This window comes from Filicampus tigris, chromosome 2 (assembly GCF_054856515.1).
Source record: "Filicampus tigris isolate MCC_2025a chromosome 2, RoL_Ftig_1.0, whole genome shotgun sequence".
NCBI lineage: Eukaryota > Metazoa > Chordata > Actinopteri > Syngnathiformes > Syngnathidae > Filicampus > Filicampus tigris.
The window spans coordinates 26585236-26605768 of NC_141218.1; the positions used below are offsets into that span (position 1 = coordinate 26585236).

The following is a 20533-nucleotide window of genomic DNA, read 5'->3' on the forward strand; positions in this document are numbered from 1 at the left end:
ACTTTGTCTTGCAAATAGACTGGAATAAGACGGAATATGGCTCACCATCTCCCTTTGAACGCAAAGAGACAAGTCTGATCATGCCCATTGCTTTGCAGTACCTCACCCCAAATTACATATCCATTATCGGTTTATCCGCAACAACGGCTGCCGTGATGTCGTCAATGGACTCACTTCTATTGGCAGCCGTCTCTCTGTTTGTGTCCAACATTTACAAGAGTATCTTAAGGACCAAGGTAACTGGACAGTTTGCTACAGCTTCCCAAGGGTGAACAATGTCAGATGGATTTCACTATCCATGTCTTTCATCCCTGCAGGCATCAGAGAGGGAAGTACAGTGGGCGATCAAGATTGCTTTGCTGTTGATTGGCCTCATCGGCACATCTCTCACCTTCCTCGAGGTCAGCATTATGTCATTTTGGGTCCTCGGCTCCAGCATTACCTACGTCTTTATGTTCCCTCAACTCATTTGCGTCCTCTTCTTTGATATCGCCAATGGCTACGGTGCCATGACGGGTCTCTTTATTGGGGTGCTGTTGCGACTTCTGAGCGGCGAGTCGTCTCTGGGGTTGCCCGTTATCCTCCACTTGCCAGGGTGCACACTTGAAAACGGAGTGTATGTGCAACACGCACCTGTGAGTACTGTATGCATGCTGTGCAATTTCATCTCCACTTTGTTAGTCTCCTACCTGGCTTCACTGCTGTTCAACAAAGGAGTCATTCCAGAGAGATTCGACATATGTAAGGTGAAAAGCCAACAGTCACACCAGATTCCCATGTTAGCCAGCAATGATACTGTTCTAGAAAACAAGGATCAGACACCGGGAGCTCATAGTCAAAATGAAATAACGTTGGATGAATCATGTAATAATGTCATGTAAATCAACTTGAGGAAAGCAGGTGCCTTTTAACGTAGGTTTTTTTGTACAGTGGACCCCCGTATTTTCACAGCTTGGCTCTGTTTGCATACATGTTTTTTATCCCCTTGGTGCATTTGATGGGCATGTACTGTATGCGTATTTTCACCATTCGTGGGCCCGCCCGGTCCCTATCGGCCCCCTGTGAATAGAAGGGGTCGACTGTACATTCATATAGCTGTCAGAAAATACTTAAATAAAACCATACTCAAACGTGTAGTAGTTCAATAATAATGTATGGATCTATTTTCAAAACTCAACTACTCTTGCTGTTGCTTCAACAAGTGGCGGTTCTAGACAGTTTTACCTGAGGTGGTGAGGGGGCGGCAGGAGGTTCACTTGGTAGGGCAAAGTTTATAACCAGGGTTAAAAAGTAAAACAATAAAATATGTCTTTTGCCAACAGTGATGCATCTAACAACTAAACGGTGGGTAGACTCAAATGCAAATAACCAGCTGGCATGAGCGTACAGTATGTACAGTATTTTCTATTGCAAGTGAGCGTGTTTTCACATCCGCAGTAATAGACACAACTGTGTCCACAACAGGTACATTGTAAACACACAATGTACCTGCTTCTATGTCTGAATTGGTTACCAAATTGCGCTTCTTTTGTCTGTCCACATAGCAGGTTAGCACATCAAAGGGAGTTCAGTGTTTACTCATTGCCAGAGGTGGACATTTTACTAAAGTTTGCCGGTTCGTCATTCGTCAGCGAAATGGGTGTCCGTCATAGATGGATAGACAGACAGGTCCGTTGGTCAGACGGAATGCCCACCTCTGCTCATTACACTCACGTGTGCATTTATTTTCATGAGTTTTTAAAAAAATTAAGCTCTAGTGAAAGTAAATGTTTAATGACTTTTAATTAAGTATTACCAATTAATGCTGGTTACAAATAACTGTAAGAAAAAGTCAATAAAAAAGTGAAACGTTAGTAGAAATAAATTGATTGATTGTCTGAAAACAAGCAAGTGAGAGATGAGAACAAACTTCTACTGATCTCCTGCTTTGCCACTCAGTGTAGAAGGTAAGTATGAAAGGAAATGACACAGGCCACGTCAAATTTTATTATAGCCTATGCTGCGAGCTGCTAAAAATCAATGGCGGTAATTTGGACACCCCAAAAAGAATTTATTGAAGAACTGATTCAAATGATCAGGATCATTGTCATGCTGCTTCAGAGATTGCTGATGAGCTGATCAATTGAATCAGGTGTGTTGCAGCAGGGAGAGATGGAAAACAAGCAGGGCATAGGACAGCGGCCCTTGAGGACCAAAAAGTTGGAAATGCCTGGTCTCGGGTGCAAGTGTAGAATCGAGCGGGAGAGAGAGAAAGATAGACATAGAGCGATTGTGCGTTTGCGCAGCGTTTGTGTCTTTGCCTGTCACAACTATGAAATTAAAATCATGCCAAAACCTCAAAAACACACAAAACATGATAGCTCACACTCAACTAGCAAATACTATCAAACAAATACATCCTGCTTCAGAAACAAATACTGTATAGCATGTTTTACACATACAAATAAACATTTCTTCAATTGCAAAACAATCTAAAATCTTTCAAGTACGAAAAATATCCTTCAAGTACAAAACAACAACCCACAAGTACAAAAAAAAAAAAAACAAATCCTTAAAGCACAAAAAAAAAAAAAAAAAAAAATCCTTAAGGCACAAAAAAAATCCTTCACGCCCAAAAACCAATTCTGCAACTACAGAAAACTGTTACGTGACTTTTGGCACAAATTTTCCGCCTTGCAGAGCCACACACTCCATAACAGCAGGTGGCGCAGTCAAATAAGGCCGCCACAACAGTAATTTTTTTCCCTCCAATATTTATTTAAGAAACTTAAGCGGCAGAGCTGGGCGATTTACAAAAAATTGAGCGTCTGTTATTTGTCAACATCCCCCGCCCCCCCCGCTGGACGATGTTTGAACAGAAATAGTGACTCACTGCGCTTTGTGGCCATCGAAGCCTTGCCGCGAAATATTGATTAATAATGGACTGCAGACGAATGGCAGACTAAATCAAGTGATATCCGTCTATGCTTAATCTATTCTAAAAATGTTCCTGTCATTTGTCACAACCGTCAGCAAAACGGGCGTCCGTCAGTGACGGATAGATGTACCGGTCCGTCACATAGATGGAATGCCCAGCTCTGTTAATCGATATCTTTGTCCGTGTGTAACGTAAATTCTCCTGTTGGCGGGCTAGAATAAAAATTGGAGGGGGGGGAAAAAATTACAATTGTGGCGGCCTTAAACTGATTCAACAGCGCCACCTGCTGTTGTGGAGTGCGAGTTTACTGGCACTTGTGTGTGGATCTGCAAGGCAGAAAATTTATGGCAAAAGTGACAGTGCTAAGATTGTGCCAAGAGTTTTCCGTAGTTGTAGAATAGTTGTTTTTTTTTATATGTGAAGGATTTTTTTTTAACTTAAGGGTTCTGTTTTTCCACTTTTAGGATATATATATTTTTTGTACTTGAAAGATTTTAGATTGTAGTTGGATATTTTTTTGGGTAATTTAAGAAATGTTTCTTTGTATGTGTAAAACATGCTGGATTTGTTTTCTCAAGCAGAATGTATTTGTTTGATAGGTACAACATTTTTTAGGTGCAATGCACTAGTTTGTTAATGATGTTTTGTATTTGCAAAACACATCGAGTTTGTTTGTGAATTGTTGTTGGGTGTGACCAATTATTGTTTTGTGTGTTTGTGAGCTTTTGGGAACACACATGTTGTCAGTACCATCAACGAAATAAAGCCCATCATCAGCAGTAAATTCGCTGCAAAATGTAAACCGGACCTCTGGAGGGCACAATTCATGATTACTGAGGTAATATACTCTGGTCAATGCAAACATTGAAGTTGGTTCTTTGAGAGGCTGTCATTACTCACAGAGATGCTAGCCTGAAACATGCATTTATTACAATGTTTTCAGCGAAAAAATCCGAAGTTACTGTATCAGTAATAGTGGCAACGTAAAAAGGGTGCCTTCTGGCTTCCTCTGGCCCAATCCCAATACCCACACTTGCACCCTTGTGCCCTTCACTTGCGCGTTCCCGAGGAGGGTACGAGTGCGTAGAGTTTCCCAATTTTCCGAACTGCTCTGTCGTCCCTCCCCTTTGCGCCTTTGCTGCGCACTTCAACGAAGTCCATATTAATGACCCCTCAACCGAAGCCTTTACCCACAATTCATTGCGGAATCCACAAAAATAGCGGGAACTTGACGCGACGGCGGACCTGTGCCGAAATAATGTGTAAATGACGAAACATTACAACGTTTTTCAGCTGTATATGTGTAATTCAAGTGATGTTTTAATGTCACAGGGTACTCGTTAAACTTTCCTATATATTTTGTCCTCATGTAGCTGCCGTACTTAGCAACCTTTTGCGCATGCGCCGTATATGCGGAGGAGCCGCAAATAGTCCAAATAATGGAGCCATAGCTCCCATCGACTGGAAGACCGAGCCCTAGTTTTACTTTACTACTACTTTGCTGAAGATGTAATATAATATTAAATAGCAAAATTGACAAAACAACAACCCCTGCCGTCATGCTCGCTGGCGCCGGTGCACACGTCGACGACGTCATATTAAGCGTCACAATTCTTTAATATTTATAAATTTGCACATGTGATGTCCAATTTGTTGATTAAAAATATTTTACAAAAAAGACTAGCGTTGCGTAAGAGAAAATATATACATATTTATACACTTGTACCCTGCGCACTCCAACTCTCCGTGCACTTCGACTCCCTGTGCACTTCAGCGAAGACCGTAGGTTGCAAGTGTGGGTACAGTATTGGGATTGGGCCTGTCTTCAGCCGATGACTCAAGACAAACCCGACTGCGCATGCGTCAAACTGAATAAGTGGCGGGGAAGGCGAAAGCAACTAAGCTATTACGGTATTTTTGCAGACAATTTGCGTTTTAAAATGGTTGAAGGTCCTGGGTGTACATTAAACGGCGAGAAGATACGTTCGAGGATCCAGAAAGGACAACGAGTGAAAGAGATGCGAGGCAGCATGTTCACAGTGAAGGTATGTAGGCATTGCAACGCGAATGACGTTTTTGAATGGTAACAAGATCAGCAAATCTACGTAGACAACAAAACAAAACAAAAGTCACTGTAGTAGTCGTCTGGTAACAATGTTTGCACCTGACAAGAACTTAGCGTTCTACTGCATATAGTGACGTTTGTGTGTTTGCAGGGATCCGAGCAGCAAAGAAACAACGCCATCCAAAGGCTGAAAGGGTGTCAGTACACCGGCGTAGACACCCTGGGGAAGGAGCTCTTCTTGTATTTTGAACCTAACGCCTTGAGGTATGAAGTTACTGAATATGTCAACTAGGTTCAAATCTTTTATGTCCGTTTCAAGTATCACTGTGTTCCAGAGTTGTTAAGTAATGAAATGAAAATACTACTAGGGCTGTCAAAAGATTAAAAAAAAACAAATTGAGAGATTAATTAATTATGATCTGTAATTAATTCATCTATTTAATCTATTTTTTTAATCTTACTTAAAACTTGCTGAGAAAAGCCCCAAAGCCACCTCCCCCCTTGTCTGTATGCGTGTGTCTGTATTTATGGTGTATATCTTTCAATTACCCAGTCATTTGTCACCTTGAGGAACTGTTTTTCGCATATACCAGCCAATTCCCTGTTTTCTGTTTTCACGACGATCAATACAAAATGAGTTGAAGTTCCACTCGCTATCAATAAAGTGTCCCGTCCCCCCCCAAATAACCGCGGTTGCGAGTTGAGGTCTAGTGATCTGCAGTTTTAGCAAATTTGTCCGAATCCCCCACCAAAACATCAAGCCTGCTTTTCTTTTGACCGTCATACATCTCGCTGATTTTAGTCAATACTGCAATCCTGCACGGTGGTTTGTATGATAGGTCATTGGACTCTGTTTGAAACACCTCTATTAATCCCTTGTCTTCAACTATGTTGATCGGCCTGCAGTTCATCGCTATTTACTTGGCAAGAACACTCGTCAGCCCGTCAGTTGCAGACTTGCTCATATGCGGGCTGTTCTTGAATTTAGTTTGGCAGAGAGCTTTGCAATGGCTCACTACATTTGCGTTTTTGTTGCTATCATTAAAGGCAGTCCTCGAATTACGACGTACGCGACCTACGGCTTTTCGACTTTACGACGCCCGTGCCTCCGCCTCAATTTTGTCCCCAGCCCCATAGTGACTATGTTTACATGCAGTTAATATTCGGGTTAAAGTCAAAATTCCGATTTCTGCCCGATTACATGATTGAGCGGACAGAGTTGCTCCGGCATTTGAATAACCCACTGTGTACGGCGACACATGGCATCAAGACTCAAATGGACGTCATTTCCGCGTGTTACTTTCAACTGTCAATCAAACACTTGATATTCATGTCACTCACCACATGAATGAAGCAGCTGGTTTCCACCTCGCTCCAAAAGTGTGCTTTTGTGCTACGTCTCGTACCTTGTTTATCTCTGCTTGTGTATTTGCGATGGGTTTCGCGCCAAACTATGCACTTCCGCATAGAATCACTTCCTGTACTACAAAGACCAGCGTTCCTTGCAGTTGAGCACGTGCAGAGTGTCTCGATCGTGTCTGTTTGCGCGCCGGCACCATCTTTGCCTTTTTCGCACTCCTCTCCTCTTTCTCCATCCACTTCTCAGCAGTAATACTAAGTACAGCATCTCATGCTTTTCATTTTAATGTATTTTCGTTTTTTTTTTTATGCAAAGTATTTTGATGTCAATTTCGACTTTAATGGTGAAATCTGGCTTGCGCGGAAATTCGTGTTACTTCGCCAGTGTAGGAACGGAACTTGTTCGTAAAATGAGGACTCCCTGTATATCGTTTGTAGACAATGACGATATCCACGTCTTTGTAACAGAATGGAGGATGGTAATTACCACTCGATTTAAAAAAAAAATAAATAAAAATAGTGCTTCTACTTTATTGGTACATCTTCGATTGAAACGGTTAAGATGAATAAACTCGGGACTGTGCGAAAGCCACATGTCTAAGCTCTCAAATTCTTTTGGGATGATGTTTCTATCTGCTACAGGGGCTGAGGTATTAATTATTTTGTAGGTGTTGAATTTCTGGGAAAAACTTCAGGCTTTCAAGCGTAATTCCACAGTCGACCTTAGGTTTTCGAGAGATGTTTAGAAAGGCGCTTCAGGCTTTAATGGGTCATCAGAAATCTAAAGCCTGGTTCACACGGCAGGATTTTAAAATTGTAGAGACCCCACATGTGAGTAGATAAAAAAAAAAAAACAGTTTTGAACGTACCGTGTGAAGATCAACACATCACACATGAACCGCATTCATTAAAACAGTGTTTTTCAAACTTTTTGGAGTCACGTTTCTCCGTCCATTTGACTTGACACCCCTGCTGTAGGTGGTATGAGCACGGCGTGTGTTCCTCCTTCAAACTGACTTTATTAACACAAAACAAGACAGCCCTCTTCTCTACTCATCCTCAGTCGCTGAGGCAAACCAATTTCTTCACATTTCTGAGATTTAAAGCTACCGTCTTCTTTCGAAAGCTTCTTTATACCCCCGCGGGCGACATGCGTCCGCTCTACCGCTCACTGGGATTATGCATTGGCGGTCATTCTGCGCATGCGTTAAATGCGTCGAATATTTTGAATGCGATCAATTACAAAATTTAATTACTGCCCGATAACGCGGTAAAGTTGACAGCACTAAACATTACATAAGGTTTCGAAAGTATTTCAATTTTCAGAGCTGGGCATTTTACTAAAAAATGAGCGTCCGTTATTCGTCATCCGTCTGTTGCGTGGATTCACTTCCGTCATCTGTCTGTCATTCGCCTGTTTTTGCGGGGAGAAAAAAATAGTACCCGTCTATAGGCCGGCCGGGCATCCGTCGGCCACGATAAATCGCGATGCAATATTTTTTTACCAGCCCTGGGGACTGGTAAAGAACGCCATAAAAAATTAAAGCAACTGGAAACTGAATGGTCGGCCCCCAACACATTTTCACCTCACCAAATCTGGCCCTCTTTGCAAAAAGTTTGGATACCCCCGATCTAGGCTACTCAAATTCACCCCAGTTACTTTGGAAGCTGTACGCACAATTCTCCTTCGGGAGTTCTTGTCCTTGATAGCAACGTTTCTGTACCAATGGAGTGTGCAAAAGGAAATGAAAGACTCAATAAAAGCTGTAGAGAACATTTTCAGTAGGCTTTTATCTGTCTGAGATTTAGTGAGCTTGCTCACACAAAAAAGCCTTTGCTGACTTTAAAAAAAAAATCTTTTTTGCAAAGCGTCTCACAGTTCACCTCAAATTTGAGTTTATCATCAATTGCAGTGCAGAGATATTTGTACTTGTTCGGTAGTTCAACTGACTGGTTTTGAACAATATTACACTGAGGGACCGGGGACGAACGGCTAAAATTGATAAAAACCTTTGTCTTCGAAACAACGATTTTATAATGAATCCGTTAGTATGACAGCTGCAGCAATTCTTAGTATGCAAAATGTAAAGAGGTGCCGATAAAACACAACCTTGAGGTGAACCGGTTGAAGATCTCCATTCACTCTTACTTGCTGTGATCTATTTGTGGGGAAATCTAAAATCCAGCCCACTAGACACGCCTCTAGACCAAAGGAATGTAAAATGTGAGGCTGTTTCGGATTAAAAACTGACGACAAATCAACGAAAAGCAATCTGATGTGCTTCTAGCTGTGGCGTTTTGAGCACCTCTATTATTTCTATAAACAGCCTGTAGGGAGTCCAATAGATGCTCATTTTTTACAGTTTACAAATACAGTTTTAACCAACATTGCAAATTTTTTCATCACCGTCGTAGAGGTCAAAACCACCAGACCAAAGTCATTCAACGATAGGGTTATTTATTTTGGGAACAGATGTTACGATGGAATGTTTCCCAATGTGTGGCACTTTCTGATGAAAATGAGACGTATTAAAAATAAAGCTAAAATTAGGACCAAATTGCTCAGCACAGATGTTTAACCGGGGATTTTCTTGGGTTTAGACCTCTTAAAAAACTTAATGACATCATCAACCTCAAAGAAGGAATTCGAAGGAGGAGCAGACACGAAACTGCCTTTTAACGCCAAATGTTTTCCCCTAAAATCACGAGTGTCAAATCTTAAATAATAGCCATTGAGACTCAGGGCAAGTTCTGAGTCTGAATTATAGCCAACGAGCTGAACTTTCTTTCTACTGAAATCATTGTGTTTGTGTGAGTCCACGAACTCGAGTCATTGAACTCAATCATTCGCGTTGGCGCTGAGTCCATTGACACTCACCAATATGCTCTGCAAAAACTGCAAAAAATGATGATTATTATTACCCGATAAATATTTGCTTTCATACTTTTACTAATACTGTGAATCCTGTGCTAGAGTACACTTTGGCATGAATGGCTCGATGCGAATCAACGGCGCAGTGAGGAAACATGGCGGTGGCAGCAGCAGCTCCGTGCCCGTGCTTGAAATCCACTTGGCCAACGACATTTTGTGCTTCTTCGACAGCATGGTGGAATTGAGGTAAGCCCGAAAATACCTTTGTTAAATTTGAAAGCTTCACTACCTTCATCCAAAGATATTCAGTTAAAAATTGGTACAAGTGACCTGTTGAATATTAACTCTGAATGGTGAACAATGGCCGTCATTTATGCAATGTTTCTTAAGAGGCACGGTAGACGCCAACAAATGATCAGCGGTCGCTTTGCAAAATACATAATCCCAGCGGCTGAACTGTGCACCATTTAAATGTTGCCAACTCGCGTACAAGAATTCACTAAAGTAGTGAACTCAACTAGTGGAAAATGATTTATCGATCTATTTTTGTCAATATTTGTTACCAATAAAAAAGGATGCCATACAGAATAAAAAAAAAAAAAAGTTAAAAAAAAAAATGTGAACATCGTATTTTGCAGCGAACGATTTGAGCTTCCGATTCTACATACTCAAGTTGTCTTGGCTGTAAGTATCGAGTAAATTACAGTAGTAGATCGTGAGTGGCACCTTGTGGAAGCAATGGGGTAACGAACATCACCAGTTTTTTAATGGCGACGTATGCAAACTAATATTTTTAGAATCAATTAGCCTAGCGATTATTCCATAATTTAGTGTACGCTTACGTGTGTTTGTGTTCCTAGATGCCTGTGTGTGCATAGACGTGTGTGTTAGTGTGTGCATTCAATGCACGTGTATCTGTTGTTTGTGTGTGCGCCTACTGCCGATACATGCGGATGTGTGTATACACACTGTACATTTCGTGTGTGTGTGTGTGCACATATATATGGGTGTAAGTATGCGTATGTGGGTGCGCGTGTACTCATGCACGTGTGGATGTTTGTCTTCCCACAGGTTGAGTGACGACTGCGAGAAGCGCGTGCGAGCCCTTCAGTCCCTGGATGCGTGCTCGCCAGCGTTCATCCCCTCACGCTCGGCCGAGGCGGTGAGACGCCACGGCGGCAGGATGCTCTGCGACGTCCTCCTGGACCAGGCCGTCATGCCGGGAGTGGGCAACATCATTAAAAATGAAGCTCTGTTCGATGCGGGCCTACACCCGGCCGTGAAGGTACAGATGATGGATGGCGTGCAGCACAAGACGGTGGGGCGGCGGGTGAAGCGAGACATCCGGAGGCATCCCACTCTGCAGAACTTTCTGGTAGTTTATCGAGTGATGGGGGTGAAATGGGGCTAAGACACAGAAAGTAATGCATTGCGGCAGAAGAAACGGAGTCCTTTTGGAATTCGATCCGATTTATAATACAAAAAAAATCCACCCGGAGGAACGAGCATACTGTACTTTTATGAAAGGACACATTTGGGGGTAACTTAGAAATCGCTCTCTCTGAGGTTATGAGTAGTTTAATATTAAGAAAACAGATTGTCTTTAAAAATGTCCATAAGCTTAAGCAGGTTATCATGAAAAACTAAAAATCAACTTAATCAGTAATTGTTGCAATGAATTCCTCCAAATTCACCGGAATGTCGGGAAAATGCTGGCAGGATTGTGGTCAGACAGGAGCCTGTACGCACACGTTTTGGGATTGTCCCATAATTTACGAATACTGGGACAATGTAAAGACTAATATTGAAAGTATTTGTAAGGAAAAATCCAATTTTATTTACACTTGTTTTTTTATTGGGTATTATACCAAATGTTATGCTAATAGAACATAAGTTATTTTAATATTGATTGCAATAGCGAAAAAAAGAACTGCCTCTTGGCAGAAGAGAATAGTAACATTTCTTAGTGGTATGTAGCATGCCAATCAAAGGTACACATTTTAATGTGTGTGTAATGAGCACTGAACAATTTTGTTATCATGACAACTAGAAGCTGTGCTGCTTGTTGGCCTCCCGAGTCTAAAAAAAATCTGAGTGTGAATGGCGTCGGTAAAAGGATGGATTGTATTTTCACTGCCGGAGGCAGCACATAACACTGAATTAGTGTGACAGGCCCGCGTTATGTGGCGCGTGCCCTGTGAATTGGCATGTGACCAGTCCAGGGTGTAGCGCGCTTGTCCGGCTCAAAGTCAGCTACGATAGGCTCCGGCTTACCCGCCACCTTTGTGAGGCAAAGTGCTCGAGAAAAAGGATGACTGCCTTGTGGATCTGCTGTGCGTGTATTACTGATTGTTTTTTGTTGTTGTTGTTTTTAAACGTTACATGAAATAATAACTCGCCGCAATTGTGTCTTCCCAAGGTGGAGCAGCTGTCGGACGAGCAGCTTCACCATTTGGTAAAGATGACGCGCGATTTCACTCTTCTCTTTTACAAGGTGAGATGTTTCGGGGACACACTCTCTTGCTGGGGTTACATTTTTTTAAATGCGTTTTTGCTTTTTCTGCCTATATTGTTGTATTATAAAGGTTTTTGTTTTATTTGTAAATATTTTCTATCTTTGTTTTGCGTCTATTTTATGTTTTGTTTTTTTGTTTATTTATAGTCGTTATATTCCGATATTTTGATACCTTTTATATTTTCATCTGTTTTGCAATATTTTCTACAAATTTTGGCATATTTTTAGTTACTAAATATGTATTGTGTCATTGTCTAATAGCTAGCTGGAGATATAAGAAACCTCACTTTTATTAGTTATATTTGATATGTGCTTGTATGCATATGTGTTTGTATGTTTTCTATTAAAAAAAATCATATCAAAGAAATATTTATTTGTCATTTTTCTGTCTATTTTCTAGTGTTTGTCGAGTTTAGTTGTGTAATTTTATCTAATAGTTTTTGGCTAATACAGTATGTTTTTTTATTCAATAAAAAAAATGACCACTTTTTTTTTTTTGTCCATTGTATTTTTTTATATTTGTATTTTAAATTTGTGCATTTTATGTGCAGCATTGTACTAATTTATATTTTTTTGTTTAATAATTTATTTTTAAGACAACACACACATCTAACATTTTTCTTTCTTTTTTTGACATTTTCCACTTTTTCTGGTAATATTTTGTTTGAATATTTTCCCTGTATTTGTACATTCTGCCAAATAGTTTTTGGTGTAATATTTTTGCATCTTTAAAAATAAATATACATAAAATGTATTTTAGTTAATATTTTTTGTATTTTCTGTCCATCTTTTTGTATTTCTGGCCAATATTATTGTATATATTCCACCCAAAATGTAGACTGTGGAAACCCCAAATTTATATTGAACAATTAGCACACGTTACAGTTTCAAAAGACTGTCACATTCTTTTGAATATTTTTTTTTTTTTACAACATTTTTGTGATGACCATTGACATTTTCGCCAATATGCTGTCCATATTACTTGCGCATAGTGATGGCTTCAGCTGGCATCTTCTCACACTCACTCACACACTCCTCTTTCTCTTTCTGCCAGTGTCGCAAGTCTGGCTCTGCGCTGTGCGCACACTACAAAGTCTACAAGCGTCTTCGGTGCGGCCTCTGCTCCGGCGCCATCACCGTCTGTCGTCTCGGTGACAATGGCAGGATGACGTACTTCTGCAAGCGCTGTCAAGGACGTGACACCGACAGCATCCACGTCAGGTGGGAGTAAAACACCGTGCTCGCGTCCCTGATGAAGTGACCGGCAAATGCGTCCTTAGTGTAGTACGTTTGGTTAACCTAAAGAACAATGATTTTCTTTGTAGAACTCATTTTTCGCCTCATACACTTGCTGTTTGGTGGCAAGATACACCTAACGTTCACTATAGGGTTGAGGTCAGGGGTTGATGGTGGCAATTCAATGAGTTTGTTTTCCCTTGATACCCAAAGCAGCTCAAGCTTCAGCGTTACAGAAACACAATGTGCAAAAAAAAAAAAAATGTTTATTAATTTGGAACACAGTGTAGTTAGTTTGGTTTAGCTCATTAAGACTAGTGATTTATTTATTTTCAATTTGTATGTTCTCATTTCGCCTCTTAAATTCTGGACAATATTAATTTGTGTTAATATTTGAAAAATGCGCAACAAAAATCTGGTGCCCTTGTTCAAAGTCAGGGTTTTTTTTATATACGGTAGCGCATTTAAAATACAGTAAACAGTTGCCAAAGTGCTTCATATATTAACCATAACGATGAAAAACGCAATAGAGAAGAAAAAAACAAAAAGATGCAAATGTACAGCTCAGCTTGTGTTAAACGCCAGCATAAATAAATGTGATTTTAAGAGTGGCTTTAAACACTCAATAGGTGAAGCAGAGCGAATGAGCTGTTGTTGGTTTCTTTTTCTTCTAGGGATGCACGATAACATTTTTTTTCCAACAACAACCCATAACTTCCCGCTTCTCCAAACCGATACAGATACGTTTTTTTTTTTTGTATGTGATAAATGTTGTTTCATCTTAAAAGAAAAAAAAAAAAACATTTGAATCATGCTTCCAACTAGTATTGCAGGGTTGGACGATGACGTATAGTCGTGTTGTCCAAATCAATACAAATTGTAGTGAAGCATACAACGGCCTGTAAAATACAAAGAAATCACGCCACGCCGCTTTCCAAGGGCACTAATATACCATTCAAGATCGTACCTAGCTTTAGTTTTTCTTTCTGGGTCTAACATTCAAATAGTGATACTTGAGTAACAGAACTTTTCCCCAGCAGTAACGTGAGGGGTAACACTGCTGGGTCTAAAATATTGAATATCCATGTAAATTGTGAAATAGTAATAATAAAAATGTGTTTTTTGTTTTTTCTTTCAAATAGCATTTTGAAAACTTTTAACATATTTACTAGGACCTGGTAGTAACACCATAGGCTACAAAACAGAGAACAGTGTGTATGTACAGTATATGTAAGTGTGCGTGTGTATCACAATATGTCATAATTTGGTGAATTTCATATTTTTTCAGGGGTGTTATTTTTGTAAATTATTCACCAATCTTAAGTGTTGAAAACGGTTTTGTCTGTTCGTTGATGCAGTGTTAACGGTTGAAGAAAAATGCTATTTTTGGGGTCGCCTAAAAAAAAATGATGATTTTGGAGGTATGAGGATTCAGCCCAATGCCAGCAGTACAGTATGTAATAAAGAACAGAACCAGTCCATAATTATTATTTTATTTCAATTGTTTTGGTGCATTCGTCCCACAACACAACAGGATAGTTAGCAGCTTATGTTTTACAGCTACACATAGTCAAAATGCTACTTACCGGTAAGTAAGCTTTGGAGCCATTTTTCTGTCTTCAGCAAAGCTTTCTGGTTAGAAGGTTTCAGCTCTGAGAGCCCATCTTTTGCTGGCAGATGGGCTTGGCAGGCAGCGTGGAAGTGTTTTGGGCGCCACTGATGCGCGTGTTCAGCGCGTGTTTGCCAGACAGAGCACGGGCTCAACACCTCCTGGTCGGTGTTTGAGCGAGGCTTAGCAAGGGCTCCCCGCCGGAAGCCCTTCAAACACATTACACAGCTGACAGATCAATCTGCGAGGGAAGTTTGCTGTCGGCAGCCATCAGCATGACTCCATCCTTCCAATCCATCTTTCTATCCATCCCCCCTTCCAACCCTACCATGATTGCCGGCCTTCTTGTCAAACATAGTGGAGCTTTATGTCACGGCATTTCATTTAAATGCACGCCGCCTGCTACTGGTGTCGCCTCACCAGCTGCTACAAGTGCAAATGTTTAGTTGGCTTCCTCCTGCGGTTTGTGAAACATTTCCGAGGGCGGGGGGGGGGGCTTTCAAATCTTTGTCTACTCGTTATTTTATAGTCTAATATTTTTTTGGATAGTTTCCTAATACCAAATTTTCCATGTTTGCAGTCAACTCCCCCCTAGGAACACCCTGATTGGCTGGGCAAGCAGCAGGGGAGCAGCCAATGAAAATGTGGCAAAGAGGGAGGAAGAGGACTGGGCATGTCACCTGTGCACCCTTCTCAACAAGCCCACTGCCAAATGCTGCGATGCCTGCCTGACTCCCAAAGCGCCGGGTAAAACTCATTGTTCGTTAGCGTAATGCACATTACAGCTATGTACAGGTGTCATGTTTTTAAGGGCCAACAAGTTAGGCAGACATATCGAGATAGTAGGGTAACATGATTATTTACTTTCAGATATTGTTACAGATTCAAATTTGAATGATCACGTTTTGACTCTCCCTTTAAATATTGAACGTGCTCCGGGGAAAGTCGACTACTCTCGAGCCATTTGACTCTGGACGGAATGTAGCCAATTAAAGAAGCCCTCTGACTGACAAACAATAATGGTTAATTAAAGTTATGTCCTCCCTGATGTCCGTCATCCATTTTTTTCAAATACTTACCAGGCTCAAAGTTTTTTTTTTCTTTGAGCAACAATTTAGCTAATTAATGACTTGAGGGGCATTTGTCAGTTTTTAATTAGAGATACCCACATATCTATGCAGTTGTACAAAGTTAATATTTTGTTTATAATTAATTTAATAACATTATTTTTCATGTACATTTAATAACTTTAAAACGATTTTAAAAATAATATACCTGGCCACCATGTTCATTGAACACGTCACTAGATGACATGACGTGACATGTCCTACGTCATCCTTCAATTGGTTCTTCGGCATTGACCAATAGGAAGACAGTGTGCCTTTCTACTTAAGACGAGAGACTGGATGTAGCGCGCACATAAAAACAAAATGGAAAAAAAGGGAACGGAGAGTAGTGGTGAAATATTGGAGTATACGTTGCATTTCAACTGATGCTACCTTTGCTAACTGCAAAGCCAGTAGCTGATTAGCAAACATGGTGTGTGTGTCATTAATCCATTAAGGCCGGGAGCGCATAACCACGTTTCTACCACTAGAGCCGGGAGCGCTGTTGCGTCTTTCTACCCTTAAAGCCTGGAGAACGTATACGTCATTTTTCTTTTTTTTTTTTTCATCCAAATCTCTGTCTCTTAACCAATGAAAAGCATCAGAATATACACGTGACTGTGTCGTGAGACCGCGGAGGATGTTACGGAATTCTTTCGAGTCATAATGGCGGACGCCGTCGATCGCCGGAGCTCTGAAATGAGTAACGGCAGGGATGTAGACGACGCGACTGTGGACTTTGAACCAGTAGAACCAGTCGAACGTGATATATGGTTAAGATACATGTTTATAGACAGTGACAATATCGACATCTTTGTAACAGAATAGAGGATGGTAATTACCACTCAATTATTTCAAATTAAAAACAGTGTTTCTCTTGCATTGACACTTTATTTTTACTTACTTGATTGAAACAGTGAAGATTAATCAACTCGGGCCTGTGTGAAAGTCACATGTCTAAGGTCTCAAATTCTTTTGGAATGATGTTTCTGTCCGTTACAGGGGCTGAGATAATTATTTTGTAAGTGTTGAATTTCTGGGTAAACTTCACTCACTCAGGATGTAGTGTTTACGGAAGTAAATGTGATGCGGCGTGTCAGGGCATTTCAACAGTGGAGTGATTCCGTAGGATGCGGAAATACAGTATTTGGGGGAAATGATGAGGCGAGGCTTTTCGATTTCATTTCATGTAGACGTCACTAAAGATGATGTCACGTCATAACCGCGCATAAAAATAAGCCGATCTGAGCCGTGGCTTGAATTACTCCTATCAAGATAAATGTCCACTTCATGTTTCAAGTGTGATTAAATTAAAGTCAATACTGTTACTCAGAACAGGTGCAAATTCGATCTCCCCGCTGTTAGCACTGCGCCCACGCGGAGCGCATTTTGGGCTCCGGGTGACGTCATGTTGGATGAATGTGACCTGGCGGTTCAGACTGCAGTCGCGTTGCAAAAAATCCGGTAGGTATCCAATCCAGGACCACATATGAAAGTGGCCAAAAACTTTGACAAAACTTTAAGAAGACTTTTTTGAGACAAATAACATACACTTCAATCGGACACTTGGAGTATAATTTATTTTCCCAAGCCATGCTGAGCCGTGACATAAGGATGAAAGAACCGCATGCGGCTCCGGAGCCGCGGGTTGCTGACACCTGAATTAGCTAAATCCCCGACATATTTATTTTAGCAGTATCATGATCGTAATGATTTAACTGTGATCATTTTGCTCACTATGTAATGGGGATATTAAATTTTCATAGCATTTCATGTTTCATGCTGAGATGCACTGAAATGGTCCGAAGGGAGGAATTGTGAGACTATTGGACTTGCAGGAGTACATTAAACTGTTCGCTAGTATTGTTTATGTAATAAAAGCGTGCATTTAACAAGCTACGTTTTACGAGTAGAGCCTCCGAATAATCATGAAATGTCCCTTTAACGCTTCCTCTGCAGGCCACAAAGAGGACACCTCTGCGCCCTCCTCCACCGATCTGGTGCGCTACCCCTGCACTGCCTTCACGAAACCCCGAGAGGAGCGCAAACTCAACTGGCGCTCCGCTTTCGGAACGTCCACCCTGCTTTTCTCCGACTTGGGCGCGGCGCCTGAGCCGTCTCGCGGGGGAACACTGGCCTCATCCAGTCAGCCGTGCAAGAAAATGAGAATTGATGTCAGTCCCTCTAACAAGTTGGGGTGAGTGAATCGCTCATGAATAACAATAATAAAAGCTTCCCGAGTCTGAGGGTACTCAAGTTTTATTTTCAGGTTGTTTCCACCCTAACAAGACAAGTTTCATCTCCTCTGTTAGTGTGCACACAGCAGTAGCGACGCATCACAGTCCCGCCGGTACTCCTCATGTGCATCACACGCGCACATGACAACTGCAATATTATGAGAATAAAGTACGATTGTTTGTTTTTTTGTGTAGATAGAAAAGTTACATTTGAGATAGTAAATTGGAATTTTTTTCTTGAGACACATTTTAAGAAGTTTTTTTTTTTACTTTAAGAAAATAAGTCACAACAAAAAAGATATTTATTTTATTTATTCTTTTGAAATATTTTTTTTCAAAGTAAAAAGACTTCTGGAAAGGTCTTTAATTTACAAGAATACCATCTTATTTTTTTGAGGACAGAAAGTGTATTTTTTTGCGGGGGAGTTGCAATTTTCTGTACCATTTATCCTCTCTAGCATCATTGTAAACTTATTAAAATTGTCATAATGCAAGAATAGTTATTTTTTTTTAGAAACATGGCATCATCACACAAGAAAAAGGTTGTAATCTTACAACACTAGAGTCGTAATATTACGACAGTAAAATATTTTTTTTCCAAGATAAGTGTGCTATTTTAAGCAAATAAAGTTGTATTAAAAAAAATCACACTAGTACAAGAATAAAATTATATACAGTGGACCCTCACTATTCGTGGGGCATAGGGACTGAGTCGGGCTGCAAAATCTGTAAATTGGTGACCATTACAATTGCAGTTGAGGAAGAAAAAAAAGAAAAAAATTCGTAACCCCAAAAATTCTTTGAATAGCCGGGATATACTTCCAATAAGTACTTTGAACGAAAAAAACGGTTGTTGGCTGACACCATAAATTGTAACGAATATTTAAAAATCTTGGGGGTGGGGGTATTTGCGGCTGCCATACCATGAGTATTTGGGGGTCCGCTCTATTTTGCGAAAAAGCCACGAATCTACAAGAAATAGTTGCATTTTTCTGGAGAAAACAATTCACAATTCTTTTAAGAGAATAAAATCACAATTGAGTAAAAAAACACCATTTTCCGAGAACAAAAGTGCTTTGTTTTCTTGTTTTATAACTGTTGTGTCTTTTGTTAGTGCACATACAAGTGCAGGGATTGAGCACGGCCACTCTGGCCCATCCGCCCCGCCCTCGTGCACGTCCCACGGTCGCCCAGCTCTCCTGCGAGTGGTCCATAAGGACGGGGACAATAAAGGACGACGATTTTACGCCTGTTCGCTGACCCACGAGGCAAAGTGCAACTTCTTTGAGGTGAAAAGTCTCACTCCCTGTGTCTGTAAATTTTGCTGATGCTATGTGTGTGACAACTTTGTGTGAAAATACCCAAGGTTCAAGAATTACAGCACACCATAAATGACTTTATAACTTAATTTTCTAACATTTTTCCTCCTAAAATGTTTTTTTTTTCCTTAAGAAGTAAGACTTTCTTTCAAGATAACACATTTTCTTTCTCAAAATATTTGGATTTGTCTGATATTCGGGGATATTGCCACTGTATATTACAATTGCCACAATATCGTCATATTATATCAAAAGCAGCACATCTCCGTCAAAAAAACAGCCGAACACAGCATTGTGAACTATAGACCATTTACTTTGTGCCAACGAACCAAAAGGAACACATGACAATAAAACGACTGGCCAAGCCTATTTCTTTGTCACTGCTGTTACGTATATAAAAACGCAATATTGTGAGAATGTTCCCTCTAGCCTGTGCTTGTTAGCAATTGTGCACTGCTCTCACCGCACAGCAAATGTATGCAGCGCATTAAAACAATTCCAACGTGAGCTTTGTTTACATTTTGGATTTTCATATTCTCCTCATATAAAGTAACTAAAAGGTTTATTTGGCACGTGGTTGACGGAAAGCAAAATGCGGCCAAAAAATGCAAGGCGAACACAGAAATTTAAAGGGAACACTGAACAAGTCCAAGCGGTGGATTAGTTAGTGAGGGTTGGGTTAAAAAAAAAAGGAAATTGGTGGAATTGGGAATGCAGAACCACCAGTATTCCACTGGAGTATGATGTTTTTCTTGAGGTTTTGTGATGTCACACTTCAGAAAAAGTCAGAGCGGCCTGCTCACTGACACGCTTTTGTTTAATTTCACACTTGATGCCTGGGCAGACAGTCCAGAAACCCAATTATTAGTATTCAAGCCATTAAAAAATCATCTATTTTTGATAATATCCCCCCTTATTTTGTTTTTCCAGTGGGCTGATTTACACTTTCCCTCGTGTCACCACGGCAAACGATGCGTGATGAGGACTGTGCTCAAGCTGGGGCCAAACAACGGCCGCGATTTCTACACCTGCGCCTTTCAAAAGGGTAAACAGTGCGATTATTTCCAGTGGGCGGAGGGCGGACCTGGCATTTCTATCCTGCCAGGCTGTTAGTGTGAATTTAGGACTAAAATTATGCAGGGCAAAAATGATGTTTGAATTATGGCTAAAAAATAATAAAAAATAAAAAAAAGGACCAGGACATGGATGCTTTCAAAATGGACTTTATGGATGACACTGTATCAAACTTATTTCTGTCAATTGTGGGTGTGTATTTGCATTTCATCTACAAATTATCT

General features: G+C 40.5%; 2 protein-coding genes and 1 long non-coding RNA gene across 3 annotated transcripts in view; 2 read left to right on the top strand and 1 right to left on the bottom strand.

Annotated features, from left to right (window-relative positions):
* LOC147151925 (high-affinity choline transporter 1-like) overlaps window positions 1-4940 on the top strand; it is a 19495-nt gene extending 14555 nt beyond the window's left edge. Inside the window, exons 9-11 of the mRNA XM_086023372.1 lie at window positions 19-236; window positions 318-401; window positions 4841-4940. Coding sequence (XP_085879498.1) covers window positions 19-236; window positions 318-401; window positions 4841-4885 — 347 coding nt within the window. The 3' untranslated portion in view covers window positions 4886-4940. The remainder of the gene's footprint in view (window positions 1-18; window positions 237-317; window positions 402-4840) is intronic.
* The window catches only part of LOC147151926 (uncharacterized), a 7642-nt gene extending 1211 nt beyond the window's left edge, over window positions 1-6431 (bottom strand). The window contains exons 1-4 of the long non-coding RNA XR_015085686.1: window positions 6324-6431; window positions 690-800; window positions 392-602; window positions 46-311 (exon numbers count right to left, since the gene is read on the bottom strand). This is a non-coding gene — a long non-coding RNA (uncharacterized LOC147151926). The remainder of the gene's footprint in view (window positions 1-45; window positions 312-391; window positions 603-689; window positions 801-6323) is intronic.
* On the top strand, window positions 4129-20517 carry neil3 (nei-like DNA glycosylase 3). The gene is made up of 11 exons (XM_086023371.1): window positions 4129-4179; window positions 4841-4962; window positions 5134-5246; window positions 9316-9459; window positions 10285-10498; window positions 11633-11707; window positions 12783-12949; window positions 15154-15320; window positions 17639-17876; window positions 19031-19205; window positions 20166-20517. The coding sequence occupies exons 1-11, from the start codon at window positions 4176-4178 to the stop codon at window positions 20346-20348; spliced, it is 1602 nt and encodes a 533-aa protein (XP_085879497.1). The 5' UTR covers window positions 4129-4175; the 3' UTR covers window positions 20349-20517.
* The last annotated feature ends 16 nt before the right edge of the window (window positions 20518-20533 follow it).